A 16,821-nucleotide genomic window follows, 5' to 3' on the forward strand; every position below is an offset into this window, starting at 1 on the left:
TTGGGGTTTTAGGTGAAGGTTAATCGGCGGGGAGAGGACTTGCCAATCAGCTCTCCAAACGTATTATACTGCAACAGCCCTGCCAGGGAGCTACTTCGATTGTACCTCATGCAACTAAAGTGCGTTAACACTCAACAAATTGTCCACAATCACAAGATACCAATGTCTTCACTTAATACGAAGGAGCATGAAATAATTCAGCATACGTTTGAAAAGCTGAGTTTGGAACCCAAGTGACCACTTGTTTCCTACTGGAGGACAAGAGGGAAGGGGCAGTGAATCCCTGAGCCCTTCAGCAAAAATCCACCCCCCCAAATTTCCACAGAGAACTCGGTCTCTTCCTCTGGAGAAAAAGCAGCACAACAACTATTAGGAAACTGAACGTGGGGAAGGACAGTGTGAGGAGTAACGGCTTCAGGTTTTCTTCTCTAATGAGATGCCTAATGATGCTCCTAAAGGGAATACAAGAGGAACAGAAAGCTTTTTTTTTTTTTAAAATGAGTTTTAAAAACTCAAGATTAAGGCAGCAGTGTATTCATTTCTTCCAAGCACCTGTTATGTACCCGGTACAACACCAGCTCCGGACTGAGATGTTTTCAGAAGCACACATTTCCCCAGATCAAACACTGGTCAGAGCTCATCTTTGGAACTGCTTCTAAGAGTGTACGGAAAAGAGGTAGATCTGAGATCCGACCTGCTTTGGAGAATGAGGTTTAGGGCTAGAGAGTGCCTTATTACAGCACCGGGGTCTTAACCTTGCCTACCCTGCAGAACAGAGACCACTGCACGCCGGCCCATGGAGTCAGACTCACAGGCTCCAAACCACGAGGTCCGTGAACATGGGTGGCTATGTGACCTGGGCCGGCAGGACAAGAGGGGCTGCAGAGATGAAATGAGAACCAGTGTCCACTGGCTGAAAGGCTCTCAATCAAGGCAGAGGTTAGGGGACCTCTTCCTTGTGTAGCAAACATGTAAGTTTACTGCTCAGAGTAAAACTACCAAAGGTATGGCCTGTGCAAATGCCACCAGCTGCTAGGTCTCTGCAGGGGTATCACTTCTGCAGCCATATCTGGCACCCCCACACACAAAGACAGACAGGAATAAGGTGGTTTGATATACTTTCACATACCACTGTCGGGAGTCCAGATTTTTTAACTCTCTCAATAATTTTGAATTTTTCTTCAACAGATGGAAATTCTTCCTATAAAGGAAAAGGAATGGAAGAAAAGTCGTGCGATCACAGATCAATTTTGCCCTTTCCAATCAGTCAATGAACAAACCTACCGATTCATCCAACCATCTGTCTACCCATCCACAACTACATCATTCATCAAAGATTTGTGGCCGAAGCCTGTAGAATGAACTTCATTCTTAAGATATTCGAAGGCATCATGACTCCACTGCATCAGGTTACTGTCCAGGGACAACGGGTGCCTGTGGTCCATGAGTGTGTGACTTGTGTGTGTGCCTGTATCTCTGTTTCCACTGTCAGCTCTGCCATGAGACTCTTCCCCATCTCTGCAGCTCAAACCCAGCCCTTCCGCAGAGTCTGCTCCACTGCCCCCTACTTCTGGATGGCCTGGCGGTTCTTCTAGAGGTCCTGAGTCACACTGTCTTTCATCAGAGTTGTATCGGGTACTATGGTACAGAAAAACCCAAACAAACTTTTTGGCCAACTCAATATTAAGTCTTCTTTCCTCACCAGAGCTAAGGAGAGACTGTGGCTTATTCATCTCTGTAGTCCACTGGCATCTTTAATGAAGGCAGAAGCAACAATGGACAGAGCAGTAATTAAAACACACACACAGAGTAAATGCTCGATACCCTTTAAAATACACAACAGATGTTTGGAATTCAATCTGTGCATCAGTACAGCCCAATTAGTTTCATTTCTAGCTTTAATTTAGCAGTAGAAAATAAGCTATAAATGCTGAAATAGAGAAAAATCTCCACTTCTGTTCTGTTTCCCAAACCTGAAACTGATAAGAACTGTCACACAAAAATAATAAGACAGTTGAAGGCCTAGAGTGGATTGTTACCTTCTGTCCCAAGAATTCATTCCCAAGTCATCGAGCAGCAACCTGCAGAAGTAAAAGGCTCCCCGGGGCTCCACCGGTGATGGCGGCTCCTGGCTGGCAACCTTCATGGCCACGTCCAAGTCGCACCTCTGGACATACTCGTCTTCCTGTGCGCTCTGGCGCAGGAGGACCTCGGTGATTTCCTTCTCTTGGGCACGGCTCATTCCACACGGGGGTGGGGAAGGCTCGTTGAGATGGAGCTGTGACGGTAAAAGGCATTCGGGACTCGTGTGGCCAATGTTTTCAAGTAATTTGTTGAGGACATCCTCCCCCTCCTCAGTCTGAGAAAGATCCCTCTGAGGTCCAGGTGTTTGGTGATGCCAGCCCGAGATCAGGAACGAGGGACTTCTACCCTTTGGGGCTAAGCAGCCTTCCAGAGGTCCATAGAGCACCTTCCCGTCCCAGGAGTACTTCCCCGAGATGTCCCTCACGATCACTCTCACGTCCGAGGGGGCGCCCTCTGGCGACCCACCGGGAGGACCTGCCGTGGGTGTCTGCAGGTAGGAGATGAGGGTGCTGTCATTGAACACAAACAACTGTAGGTTCGGGCTCCTGAACACGTCGGGGGAGAGCTCGGCAGCGTCGGCGTGTGTGTTGTCGTGGTGCTCACTGACCAAGCTGTGCAGCACGGCGGGGCCCCCGCGCAGGGGGAAGTGTCCCAGGTGGTTCACCAGGTGCGCCATCACCATCCGCGCAGTCAGCGGGATCAGCTCTATGCTCCTTCGCCTCCTCTCTGCCGACAGCAGGACGACAGCAGGACGGGGACACCGAGAGACGGAGAATGAAAGTGAAAACGGACCACCACCGGATTGCAATCCGTCCCTAGCACGGTGGAATTTTTTTTTTTTAGTCTGGGGATTTTTTCCACCCGTTTTCTTTTTTTGACATTCATTCTACTTGAATTTAAAAGCACACGTTAGATAGATGGCTGAAAGAACCAACTTAATGTGAAGATCTCATTCGGAAAGGGACATTTAAAAATGTGTAGATACAGACAAACCAGAGACAGATCCCGGTCCTGAAGGGGTGACAGTTCTAGGAGCTCCAGGAGGTGGACATCTGCCGTTGGACAGGACGGCAGCGCGGAGGGCTGGGGGCTGGGGAGGTGGCCTCGCTCCCCTCAGTGGGTGACGGGAGACATTCCTAAGGGATGAACTGAGCCTGGGACTGCTGAAATATATTTGAAGCAATTTGCTTTAGGATTATTGTGGCTATTTATGTTTTGCTGTGAGGTCATTTTAAATATTTAACAGAATCTGATATATTAATAATTCATGGAATTACTTAGAAGGCTTTCACTGAATTTGTAGTTGATGATTAAATGCCCAGGAGCAACTAATTTATAAAATTTTTAAGACTTCAGATGTATTCAAGGACTTTGACAATATCACGTTTGAAAGGGGGCTGTGTGAAATGTTTGCGATATGAGGGAGAAGCAGATGAAATCCACAAGTAGGGACTGAAACGATTACTTAAGCCTGAGAGCAGTTAGGGAAATCTTCATCCACCAAATTTACAAGGGAACTGTGCATTAATCTAAGAACAGGTCAAAATAAAACCTTTTAATAAAAAAAATCACTAGACATTTAAATAAACTAAGATTTCTAATTTGGGCTTAAAGGTTTAGGAAATACTTGATTTCTAAATTCACAGCATGAAAAATCAAATATTAATTAAAACATCAATAACTATAAATATGCTTTCTCATGCTAACCATCCTCCCTCTCAGACAGCAGAAATCTAACTGACTTATTTATACATCATCAATATTATGATGTAAAAATCCTAGAAACAATCAAATCCTAGAATCTAGGAAATTCTGTGTGATGAGTGAGAACCAGACTGTCCTCACTTTTCTTGGATTTCTTCTTAATTTTTTCTTTTTGAGGAACAGGAAATAACCTGTATTCAACAATGAAAAATAAAACTTCATTTAAAAATTGTAACTTTCTAGAAGCAGAGGAGGTCATCTACACCTGTTTCTGAAATGAAATGCTTCTTCCCGACCCTCTGAAGTGCGCATGATTTCCATACAGCTGAGAAATTTAAACACCTCAACTCATTCCCTTGAAATCACAGTTATGAATGCCTTTGCTTTTGTGTCCATATTAACTTTTTCAAAAGTTACAGATGCTTTTTATTCATGCTTATCATCCCATATGAATACACGCTCCATCAGAAATGTTAATGCTGCAACAACAAAGGTGCAGCCAGCTGGGGGCTCAGGAGGCCATAATGTAAGACACCGCATGGTGATGACACGGTAGCACAGGCTACGAAACTAACAAGAAAGGTCCAACTGGATAAAGGCCATGGCAGAAAACAACAACTGGAAAAGCAACTTTCCTCTACTTTTACTTACATAGGTTGTACTTTCAATTTGCAGTAAATACAAATTTGTATTTTAATGCATGTGCTTGAATTCTACAATGGGAAATTAACCTGGAGTCACATTAATCAAGTCATAAACCATGACACACCCAATAAAAACCCCAAATATCCTTGGTACTGAAAAGTAAGGAAGGGAGTATTTTTGAAATAAGAACTGTTCTTCCCTGGCAGACTTCAGCTGCATCAACCGCCTGGGGCTGCCGTGAAAAATAAAGAGGAAGTCTAGACTCCATCTATGAAAAAACAAGCTTGTGACTTCCAAAATGTATGCAAAAATATATTCCAAATATTTATTTTATTTTTCTAAATTTAGAGATGAAATATAAAAACAGTAATGTTAGGTTGGCCTTTAACTTTCATTTTTTAAAAGCTCCTCCCTTCCCTTCTTTTTAAGCACTTAGGTATTAATGATGAGAAAAGTGAGCAGGTGTCATGACATTGATGGTTCCTCCCCAAGCTGGGCCAGCAGCCGCCTCAGCTGTAGGTGGTTGGGTCTCTCACGCTTGTAACTCTATTTGAAAGTAGTAATTATATCAAATGTGGGAAATGGTCTATGAAAGAATCATCTGAAAATAATAGATAAAAATATAACATTGCTTATCAGAAACATTATCTGAGTAGAAATAGTGTGGTTATAAATGATGAATTAATGACACTGAATGAAAAAAAAACCCTCAAATATGAGCACATTTTGTTTAACCTAAAATACCTATCTTTATTTTTCCTCTTCATTCTTAACAAGGATGTACTTACTTGGCAAGAGAGTGTGGGTGCTAGTATGTTTTTAAGCTTCTTTGTTTTTTTACTTAGTAAAAGTGTTAGAGAATTTTAAAACTCCTCTGCCATAGAAGTTTAAACCTCATTTTGAGTAACACAGAGCTGTGTTAGGACAAGTTTGCATAAGGTCCTGAGGTGTTCTGGAGAATGAATGGTCAAGTCAAAGAGTGTTGGACATTGAAAGAAAGTGGTACAAAAATTTAAATGTGCATTTTTATTACCTATTTTCATTACCCTATTAATCTTCTGCCATTTTTCTGTGAAGAGTCAAAATCAGCAGTGAACCTATTTTTGGACTACAAGGTAGGAAACAGCAAAAGAAATAGATCAAAGGTCATTTTACTGAAAAAAAAGTTTTGAATTTACAACTGTGGGAAAAAAATGTCAAGAAAAGATTGCAACTGGAAAGAACAGGGGACTCCAGAAGGAGACCCACAAATGACGAAGCAAACGGAGGGCAAAAGGGCGACACAACGTGATGAGGTGCCTCGTGCTGCCAGCCAGCAACACAGCCCTGATCAGTCTTCCGTCTCCACTACGCAAAACCCCGCGTGAAGAATTTGCTGTTCCAGGACCCTGTGGATAAACCTTAAGTCCACATTCCACCTCTGTTACTTCTGACCTGTATACCCTTGGGAAAATCCCTTTGCCTTGGTCTGCTCGTCTATAAAAGGAGCTAAAATGAGGCCTCGCTCCTGACTGGCACCCCACGCCTGTCCCCACCTCCCAGCTAGAAGCACACTCCGGACTCTGCAGTCTTGCAAACACAGCCCTGGACCTGAACCCTCACTGGCTAATGCTGCTGTGTCCTTCCTCCCTTCCCAGGAGGCCCCACGGGGGACTGTCTTGGGGCCCCAAACAGTCATGCCCCAGGTCACCTGCTCATGCTGTCTGGCTGCAGACCAACCACGCTGTGCAAAGTATTCAGCAAAACCCACCACCAAACACTTGGTTGGGAAATAAAACAGCTGCTGTTCTGGTCTCACCCTCCCCGAGCTTCTGGAAGCCTGTGACCCTGCTGACCTTCTTCAGCGCCTTGCCTGCTTTCTTCCCTTGACCTCCTAGAAATGACTCCTTTTGGTTCTTTGTCCATTTCCCTGACTTTGTTTTCCTCGTGACATGCCCTCGCTCCTCTTTCTTTAAGGAAGTTTTACCCACAAGGTTCTGTTCTTAGGCCTAGGTTTTTAACTTGCAAAGTCCATAACATTTTCATGGATGATCTAACACTTTATACCCACATTTTTTTTTAACTTTTAATTTTTGAGACAATTGAAGATTCACACGCACTTGTAAGAAGTAATACAGAGAGAGCCCAGATATCCTTCACCCGAATGGTAACGTCTTGAGTAACAATAGTACAATATCACATTTGTCACCGAAAGAATTCATCAGTCTTCAGAGTTCACTAGTTTTAGTGCGTGTGTGTATGTGAGGCATATAGATGGCATATATCACACATACAGATGACACATCCACATGCTGACTCACATTCCAAGGCCTAGAGATGGGCTCTTGTCATTTGGGGAGAAGGTGGTTAGGGGGGTAAGCACAGCCCCGAGGTCCTGACACACCCACATGTCTACGATGGGCCCTCCGCTGGGAGAAGAGTGGCCTCACACCATCCCTTTGTGATGCCCGCCTGGTCCCGACACTGTACCAGCTCCCGCAAAGTCAGCCCGTCCTTCCAAGTCTGGCTTAGGTCCTTCTCCGTGGGAAGCCCCTATGGTGCTACCGGGTCACACACGAGTCCTTCTGCCTGAATCCTGTCGCCCCACCCACCCCGCCACCATGAGATGAAAAGCTCCTTGGGGACAGAAAATGGAGTGTGTTTGTGGGTTTGTGGGTCCCGTGGGTCCTCGATAATACAAAATTTAACTCAGATGGGAAAAGAAAGGGGAGGAGAACAGAAAAAGAGAGGAAACGAGGAAGGAAGGACTTGCTATCACAGAACCCTCTAGAAACCTGGATTTCAACCACCGGATTCTTAAAAAGTAACACAGCGAGTATTAACAAAAGGCTACCGTCTTTCCTTTTCCTGCCAACTGGAATGACTATTCTGAAGAATCTTACCCTCTTCGACAGTAAGCAGGTTGCCCAGTTCTGCTGATGAATGAAATTGGACTGGCTCGGAATTCTTCACGTTTGCCAGTGGGAGGAAGGGGTCGTAATCCGCGGACGACAGGTCAGCCAGGGTCAGGGTGTAGCGGCTCTGCTGGGTGTACGTGCTTGAGCCGCAAACACAGCAGTGCAGAACCTGTGAAGCACGGAAGGGATTGTGTGCCAGGGATGCCCCCAACCTCCTGCCCCCTGACGACCTGTCAAACTACAACAGCACTGAGGAGATAACTGGGACCATTATACTTTTTCTTCCTTTGATAAACAGATTTTGTCCAACTAAGGCTGTGGATATTCCTACAACAGAAACAGTTCTTTTCATAACGAAGCAGATACAGACCACGTCCCATGAACACTGGGGGATTCTGACCAAACTGCAGTTGTTTGACGATAACAGTCGGGTAAGATGCGCGCATCCTGAACTGGGTAACCACTGCTTCTCTATAATCATAACTGTTCTGCTCTCACTCATTTCTTTTAAAATGTTGAACCCCCATAAATCCTTGTCAAAAGGGCACAGATAAGTATGTGAATGCCTAAAACCTGTTTTGGTGATTCTCTGATGCTGCAGTCCACGCTCCATGCCCCGAGGCCTGGGGGAGACTCACCCTGTAGATGTAATCCAGCAAGGGGGTCCGGGCCGCGGGCTGCTCGTCCAGGGCCGCCGTGGACACGGGGTGGAGGAGGGCGCCCGCCGGCAGCGCCATGCACCAGTCCAGGAGGCAGAGCAGCAGGGACACGAGGAACTGGAGGAGGAAGCAGACCCAGAGCCTCAGGCTGCGGCCCCGCACACTCCACCCCAAGTGACAGCAAACTGCAGAACCTTCCCGGCATTGCAGCCATTGTCCAGGGACACAGGAATGAAGGAGGTTTTCGCAGAGAGGCTGTTAGGACCAGTCCTAACAGGGGATATTATAGATATCCTTGTTTTTTCTTTTTTTTTTTTGCGGTACCCGGACCTCTCACCGTGTGGCCTCTCCCGTTGCGGAGCACAGGCTCCGGACGCGCAGGCTCAGTGGCCATGGCTCACGGGCCCAGCCGCTCCGCGGCATGTGGGGTCCTCCTGGACCGGGGCACGAACCCGTGTCCCCTGCATTGGCAGGCGGACTCTCAACCACTGCGTCACCCGGGAAGCCCCTAACAGGGGATATTATAAAGGATAGCCCTGCATGTGATAGTATTTGCCATCTGTCCTATTACATTCTTAAAAAACAAATTCTAGAGGGCTTCCCTGGTGGCGCAGTGGTTGAGAGTCCGCCTGCCAATGCAGGGGACACGGGTTCGTGCCCCGGTCCGGGAAGACCCCACATGCCGCGGAGCGGCTGGGCCCGTGAGCCATGGCCGCTGAGCCTGCGCGTCCGGAGCCTGTGCTCCACAACAGTGAGAGGCCCGCGTACTGCAAAACAAACAAACAAACAAAAAAAAACAAACTCTAGAGATTGGAATTGACATATATACACTAATATGTATATAATGGATGACTAGTAAGAACCTGCTATATAAAAAAATAAATAAAATTCTAAAAAAAAACAAAAGAAGAGCCATTCTCTAAAAAAAAACAAAAACAAACTCTAAGGAGGACTTGGCTGATGTGCCACTTACCTTCTTATCTGTTTCCACAGAGGAGTACTCTGCACTTGGTAAAAGAAAAGCAATTGTGGCCACGAGGATCTGCAGAGAAGACAAATTCCCAATCAAACAGACCCTAGTAACAGTTCTGGAAGCCATGTGAAAGGAGACCCAGGACTGCCTTGCCACTAAAGCCAGCCTGGTGCCAACTCCCAGAGGAAGGTGACATCAAGCGAAGAGTCACCTCAGAGATTTGTGTGACCTGAAAACCAGAAGGCGATGGCCACACCTGTTTCCACTCTGCTGGCAGTGAAATCGGGGGCCCAGAGGAAGGAGTATTTCTGTCTGCAGTCACACAATCTCCATTATCTGTCTCCACACTTCTCACAAGGAAAGCAACAAACACTTGCAAAAGTAATTATGAAGATGCTCCCATTTACTTTTCTTATAAATTACCCCAGGTCTCCCCACACCTGCAGCTGCAGGGTAACAGCACCACTTTCATTCTCAAAGGTATTCCCGTTTAGGTGATAAATTATACGGTTGCCCTAAAACCCAACTTTACATTTTGCAGCAGCTTATATGCCTATCGTCCAAAGTTCTGTTTCACTCTAGGTCCCTTGAGGTTGAAAATCACTTGTGATTTCTGCTGTATCTCTGAGAGAACAAAGTGACCTCACGGGTGAAATTTGTCTAGGGCCGAGAGAAAATAAATCATATCCCTTCCTCTGCACTGGGTGTGTACAGAACAGGGCATGTTTAAAGTAGGGCAGCTACAAAACCTGGCAGGAACAGCCGAGCCTTACCAACCACACCTACAGGGTGAGGGTACCTGCCCCTGTGCAAGCCGGCACCTTCACATGCCACTGACGTCCGGGGTGTTTTCGTGCAGAAGGTTCTTCCTGTTCCTCTTGCCCCCGTCCTCCACCAGTGACCCCACGGAGGGTATTACAGTCGTAATCTCATTACAGCCGGGGGATCACGCTATGGCAGAAAACTCAGTCCGGGCCTTCGGTCTGGGAGAGGCCCCCATACCCCGCCCACACACACAGGGCATCACAACCAGCTGCCGACTCCTTGTTGGCACCATCCAAATTACTCTGGATGAATGAAGCCCAATCGACAAAAGGTCTCTTTGTTGTGGTCGTGTTTGCCTTTCAAACTCCCCAAGCGTAAGGCTGCCCTGGAACACTGGTGGCTTCTTACGTGGTGCCTGAAATCGCAGCTGAGAAGAACCAGCGCAATTTACTCTGAAAATGGGTGACTCACGCGGCAGTTTAATGGTTGGTTCTCCAACCATTATTTGAGTATCTAGAATTAATTAAATATCCAGTGTAATAAAAGGGAAACGCTGATGTTTGAGCATTATGGGAAAAAGACTTACTTCTGCAATTTTCCGAGGCAGAGAGGTTTCAAACATCTGAAGCTTTTCCCAGTAGGAAACCAGCAACTGAAGCACATCACAAGCTACCTGGGCCACGATTTTGTTAGGAAACTAGAAAAGGAAACAAAACCCCAAACGAAATAACCTCACTTCACGTGTGCAGTATTCCTAAAGAAGAACACAACAACGATTTCCTTCCAGCTCCATTTGGGAATCCATGTCCCTGTTCTGCATTAAATATATGAAAAATGTATCTTATCACCAGACAGTTTGTATGCGGTCACCGTCCTGTAACTGCCTTCTGTCTAGACTAGCTGTACTAATTTACATAACATTCTATAGAAACAAGTAGTTGTCATTTAATAATTTGGAAATTAAAACCATAAATTCAAACGCCTTATGCAGATCACACAAATGACAGTTTTGCCGACTGGAGGAAACGGAAATGTAGTACATTATTGAGTATCCCCTGTGTACTGAACCTTTTACAAGAATTGTACTCATTTTCACCTTGATAACTCTTCATTAACAGTTCCATAAGGCAGACGTTATCTTCATTTTACACTTGGAGAAACAAGGATTGATCAAAAGCTTTTCTATCCGATGACACTAAACTTAACCTGCACATATAACATTCTAAGAAATGTGAAAAATGTGGAGCTAGGAGAACATAATTCAAAGTTATGGGATATTCAATTATTGAGTCTGTTTTCTGCTTCTGGCGTGTGTTCAGGGTCCTCTAGGTGCCCCTGTTTCTTGAGAGACGGCACAGCAATGGGTCAGTTCCCGCAGGGACTGTGGGCTGGGGGTATGTGAGAGGGATGAGGACTACCGGTGCTCCCTCCCTGGCCAGACCCTGGGCCACACTGCCATCCACACCCCATCATCTAGGGCAGAACGCTTTGTCACCAAATCTGTGTCCCTGTCTAGGGAGACCTCTGGACTTGCGTCTCAGCTATTTCCACCCCAGGAGCTCCAGGTTGCAGGAAGCAGATGCCAACTGACCAGAGGGCCACAAAAACAACAGAGAGAAGTCAACATTTAGCACCTCAGTGACAAATCACAGTATGAGAAGGGAAAGGTGGCCAGTTTTACTTCTACAGAACAGTTACTGACTGCTCCCCTCTTGACAGGCACAAGGAAACCTGGGGTGAGAGCATCTGCCCCAAGGGGCTCTGCATAGCCTCCTCTGGCCACCCAGATCTCCCGCCCCCTGACCCTCATGGCCTCTGTCCACTCCTCAAACACTCTGACTTATTTCTGCCCCAGGGCCTTTGCACCTGCTCCTTGCTCTGCCCGGGACACTCATTCCCCAGGTCTGCACTCAGCAGGTGCTGCCACATTTTTCAGATCACGGCTCAAGATGTCATCTCCCCCATGAGGCCACCAAGCCTGTCCAAAGGCGTGGAGCCCACCCCCTCCAGCTCTTCCGTTCCATCCTCCTCCCCTGCTGTAATTTCTGGACGGCATTAAGGGCTATCAGAGCTGATCCTCTGTGTTTGTTTGCTTGTTGTTTTGTGTGTTTATCTTCTGGCATCTTATTCTCTGTCATATTCCTAATGCCGAGCACAGCCCCAAGGAGGTCTGAGGGGACGTCGGAATGTGGAGGGAGAGGAAGAGTAAGAGTGGGCACCGGGGGCGTTTCTGTTGCGTCCCGCTGGTCGGGTCACGTGGTAGAAACGTAAGGTTGGCATGGCTCTTGCATTATGGCCGGAGACAGACAAGGTGACAATGGTGAAATGAGGGACATGGCAGACAAGAGGGCAGAGAGGGTTGAGGTGTGAGAGGTGAGGGCAGATGGCAGAGAGAAGACACTGGGGCCGGGGTGGGGGGAAGGGAGGGGGAGAGCTGCACTGAGCCGGGAAGAACGCGGGGTCGGGCAGGGGCCAGTTTCCTTCCAGGCAGCGGGCCCAGGGCCCAGGGTGCAGGCAGCAAGGCAAGAAGAGCCAAGAAGAGTCGCTATGGAGGGCTGCGAGGGCGGTGGCATTCCTGACATGTGGAGGGCTGCAGAATGTGGGGATGAAACATATCACCCGCTTGCTCACCAGCACGTGCCCACGGGGTACCAACGATGTACCCGGCACTGAATTAGCAGCACAGAGGACAAGACGTACAGGGTGACACAGTCCCCGCTCTGAAGGAACTGGCGGCTTGGTGCAGCACGCAGGGGCCCACTCACGGACGTCCCTCTCGGGCAGCAGCACGGAGGGCAGATCTGCAGGTCCAGGCTCGGGCCATGGGGGTCGGGGGTGGGGTGGGGTGGGGAGGAGGCCGAGGGAGCCAGCTGTGGGAGGGGTGGCCCCGGGCAGCAGGCGGGAGTGATCGAAGGCCGTTCAGGACCATGGTGGTGAGGAAGGGAGAGTCGACCATGGCTCCTAAGATGGGCAAGAGAAGGAGGACAGTGGGGCTGAGGGCAGGAACGCAGGGCCCGAGCCCGAGCTGATGCTGCTACTTGCCCATGAGGACGCCGGAGTCTGTAAGTCTGGCTCTGGCTTAGCAGAGTCCCACCCTGCTGCCCACACGAGGTCCCACGCGCAACGAACGAGTAGCCGAGTGGAGTTCTCCAGAGGCTGCACAGCACTTTGTTCCCATCGCTGTCGTGGCCAGAGGCTGGTTTTTATCGACACCCCCTGGAGGGCGCTTCCCTAGCTTTGCTGCCCATGCCCTTCCCGTGCCCGAGGGGACACCTATGTCCACCTCGCCAAGAGCTCCTGGAGGGCACGGTTCCAGCAGAGCAGAGCCTGGAGACGGAGCCATGCAAAGCCCACAGGCAGAACTCGTGCTCCCTGCTGCCGACAGGGCAGGTAGGGCCGGGCCTCCTCCTCCCCGCAACCCCTGTTCCTTCTCCTCCCCTTCTCCCCCTCCTCACCTCTCCCTCCTTCTCCCCTCCCCTCCCCTTCTTCCCCCTCCTCTCCCCTGCGCTCTCCTCCCCCTGGTAGAGCCCCAAGCCCCCTAAGGCCCTCTTCCCAGAGTGGCCGCTCACCGTCCCCCGTGTTCCTTGAGGCTGCTCTTTCCTCTCTGGCCCTCGGTTCTCTTATACTGATGTGCTCCCCCTTCCAACCAGCACAGCGACACAGGCACTGAAAGGTGAGGGAGCTGCCCCAGGGACCAGGACTTCTGCCCAGGAGTTCTCCTCTGTTATTTACAATGTTTAAAGGGAGGCCAATCTGGCTGATCCTGGCCCTCTGATCTCTCGGCAATTCAAGCTGGAGCAAGTTCCTTGGCCTTTCCCTTAGTCGCCTTCTCTTTTATTTCTAAAATGGGGGAAGCAGCAGTGTCCACAGGGGTGGCGGGGTTCCATGGCTCAGTCCGTGCACTGCGCTGGGACGTCCCTGACAGGGCAAGGGCTCGACACGGCAGGTACATTCTCTTCTGCTGCCTTAATGTTTCTCCTCATAATTATAGAAAAATTAAAGAACTTTTTGAAAAATTACAGAAATACTAAGAAATATCTGGTCCAGCATGAGGTGAACACACAGCACATGGCAGCTCTTCTTACTAACAAAGCCAAGGAAGAAAGACACCCTCAAAGTGCCCCAGGCCCCACTGACATGAAGCACTCAGGCTGTTGCCCAGGAGCTGTCCGGTCTCTCTTGGTCCTGCCGAGGAGGCCAGGGCATGAAACCCCACTTTCTTGTCACTCCAACCCACAGGTGACAGGCATCCTGCTTGCCCCAGGAGCTGCCCAGCCACCAGAGGAACCCACTGGGCCGGTCTATGAAGCTCAGGCTATGGACAGCCAGGCTGTAGCCGCCAGGGGGTAAGCAGCCATCGGTGGCTTTGCCAGGACCCCTCACAGAACGTTCAACGTGGCTCTGAGAGAAAAGATTTCTGAATCAAAACTTCTCTGTAATGTAGGGGGAAATAGAAATGGGGCTAATTCAAACTAAAACGGGTTGAATACCTGGGAAACAGCTTAATGTCAAATATACACGACAAACTGGCAATACCTTCAAAGTGACGCCGATCACGTTGACGGCCTCTCTCAGCTGAGGATGGTTCGTGCCCTGTGCAAGCTCTTCACAGATCCAGACCCCAAGGGAGCAAATGGCAATGCACCTTTTGAAAAAGAAGGAGACAAGGAGGAAAACTCTCAAGAAGAGATGCATTTTCTTGGTATTTTCAAATGACAAAATATTTTAAGCCTTGTTTACAAAGTACAAAAGTTACAGACACATTAACAAAATGTCTTCTTGAGAAAAAAGATAAGGTATCCTCAATAGACCAGTTTTCAGGACAAATAGAAATATTCATAATGGTTAATAATTAAATATTTAATGAAATAAATGGTATATTTTCTGTTAATTGTCACAGCACATGTATGACTTATTTTTGCTGAAACTAATTTTTTTATTACAATTTCTTGCTTCAGGATATTTCTGAGGAAGAATCAAAAACATGAATCTTAGAAGATTGTTGGAAATTGAGTTTGTAATTGTTTTCCTTACAATAAAATACACACTTACCAAAAACAGAGGACAAATCCTATATTTTATCGTAAAGAATACCTGAGTACAACTTTCAAAATAAGTTTCACTGTTACTTCTTTTAAATAATGTGTTAAGACCAAATATTCTTTAAGTTGCATACTCCTTTAAAAATTACCTTTCTCAATTATAAATCAAGATTGGATGGTAGGGCTTCCCTGGTGGCACAGTGGTTGAGAGTCTGCCTGCCAAGGCAGGGGACACGGCTTCGAGCCCTGGTCTGGGAAGATCCCACATGCCACGGAGCAACTAGGCCCGTGAGCCACAATTACTGAGCCTGCGTGTCTGGAGCCTGTGCTCTGCAACAAGAGAGGCCGCGATAGTGAGAGGCCCGCGCACCGCGATGAAGAGTGGCCCCCGCTTGCCACAACTGGAGAAAGCCCTCACACAGAAACAAAGACCCAACACAGCCATAAATAAAAAATAAAATTAAAAAAAAAAAGATTGGACAGTAATTCTCTTTGGAATTGATACACTCTACTATCTTTTGCAATGATCAAAAAGTCACATTCTTCTGAATGTTTCCTGAATGCATGTATATGAAATTTAAATGCTTGCCCTCCAACCTGCTCACTTTCTGAACAAAAAGGGGCTTCAAACCACTACTTGGAACCAGATGCTTGCTGTGATATGTAATATGCTGTTCTCTGTAGCAGGAGGTCACATCCAGGGCCAGTCAAACCGGACACACTGCCCATCCCTCTGCACTGAACGTCCCTTTGCCATCAGTATAATTCAGCAATTAAAATCAAGCTATTTTGAGGTTTTAAAACCACCATACTTCACTGGATTCTCACCTCTTTCGATGAGAATGGACTAAGTGCTTCCGAACCAGTTCATTAAAACCCCTTTGGCGACCATGTCACCTTCTACCAAAACTCCCTCGGTAACAGCTGTGCTTTTACCTCGGTTACAAGGTGTGTGCCGGGCCTTTCTTGTTTCTCCGGCACTGGCGTGAGACGGAGCTCCACACCTTCCTGACTGTCTGGAATTGTCTACATGTCTCTCTTCTCTTGCCCAATTCCTAGAAATTGCCCTTTGCATCTTAGTCCATAGTTATTCCCAAGAACTCTATAATCTGTCCCAAAGCCTCTTTATCTTCCCTCAGCCAAACCCAGACTGATTGTTTGACCCATGAAAACTATACCACTTGGGATTATGCCCCAAATCATACTGTTACCATTTTAAGAGCTGCTCTTCCTTTGAGTGCATGTGTGTATATATATGTGTGTGTATTCTTTTTTTTTTTTTATGACCCATTAACCTATTTGTTAAGTGTAATTTGTTAAGAGCAAAGAGCTCCCGTTTCTAGGAACACCTGCATGTCTCTGTAACTATTAGCCTTGCACTATGGAGAAGACTGCGACCTGTAAAATGGTTGTATAACCTAAGCTACTCTCACCTGCCTTGAGGTTTAAGCCACACTGGCTTATAACAGCTCTTCCTGCTGTTGTCTCTCTTTGAAACTCATCATTTAACATCCTCTTTAGCATCTTCCTATTCTTACACTCCCAGGGACTCCTCATGTTCTCTATATCCCCAGGATGTCCTTTGTGATTGTGAATGAGTCTTATCTATCAAGACTCTTTTTTAAGCTAATGGCAGTACTACCTTACTCTCAGTCTGTATTCCGATACACTCTTTTTTTAAAATTAATTAATTAATTAATTTATTTATTTATTTTGGCTGTTGGGTCTTTGTTGCTGTGCTCGGGTCCTCTCTAGCTGTGGTGAGCAGGGGCTACTCTTAGCGGTGCACAGGCCTCTCACTGTCATGGCCTCTCCTGCTGCAGAGCACAGGCTCTAGGCAAGCAGGCTTCAGTAGTTGTGGCACACGGGCTCAGCAGTTGTGGCTCGTGGGCTCCAGAGCTCAGGCTCAGTAGCTGTGGCGCACGGGCCCAGCTGCTCCGCAGCATGTGGGATCCTCCCAGGCCAGGTCTCGAACCCGTGTCCCCTGCACCGGCAGGCAGATTCCCAACCACAGCGCCACCAGGGAAGCCCCCCGATACACTCTTAATACT

General features: G+C 47.6%; 1 protein-coding gene across 5 annotated transcripts in view; it reads right to left on the reverse strand.

The window, feature by feature from the left end:
* Positions 1 to 16,821, reverse strand: part of RALGAPA2 (Ral GTPase activating protein catalytic subunit alpha 2) — a 285,182-nt gene that overhangs the window by 108,450 nt on the left and 159,911 nt on the right. For all 5 annotated transcript variants that reach the window (XM_060120092.1, XM_060120091.1, XM_060120089.1 and 2 more), the window contains 7 exons: positions 14,265 to 14,373; positions 10,315 to 10,425; positions 8,964 to 9,032; positions 7,970 to 8,107; positions 7,317 to 7,500; positions 2,040 to 2,811; positions 1,130 to 1,201 (listed from right to left, as the gene is read on the reverse strand). In XM_060120092.1, coding sequence (XP_059976075.1) covers positions 1,130 to 1,201; positions 2,040 to 2,811; positions 7,317 to 7,500; positions 7,970 to 8,107; positions 8,964 to 9,032; positions 10,315 to 10,425; positions 14,265 to 14,373 — 1,455 coding nt within the window. The remainder of the gene's footprint in view (positions 1 to 1,129; positions 1,202 to 2,039; positions 2,812 to 7,316; positions 7,501 to 7,969; positions 8,108 to 8,963; positions 9,033 to 10,314; positions 10,426 to 14,264; positions 14,374 to 16,821) is intronic.

The sequence above is a fragment of the Mesoplodon densirostris genome, chromosome 16, assembly GCF_025265405.1.
Source record: "Mesoplodon densirostris isolate mMesDen1 chromosome 16, mMesDen1 primary haplotype, whole genome shotgun sequence".
NCBI lineage: Eukaryota > Metazoa > Chordata > Mammalia > Artiodactyla > Ziphiidae > Mesoplodon > Mesoplodon densirostris.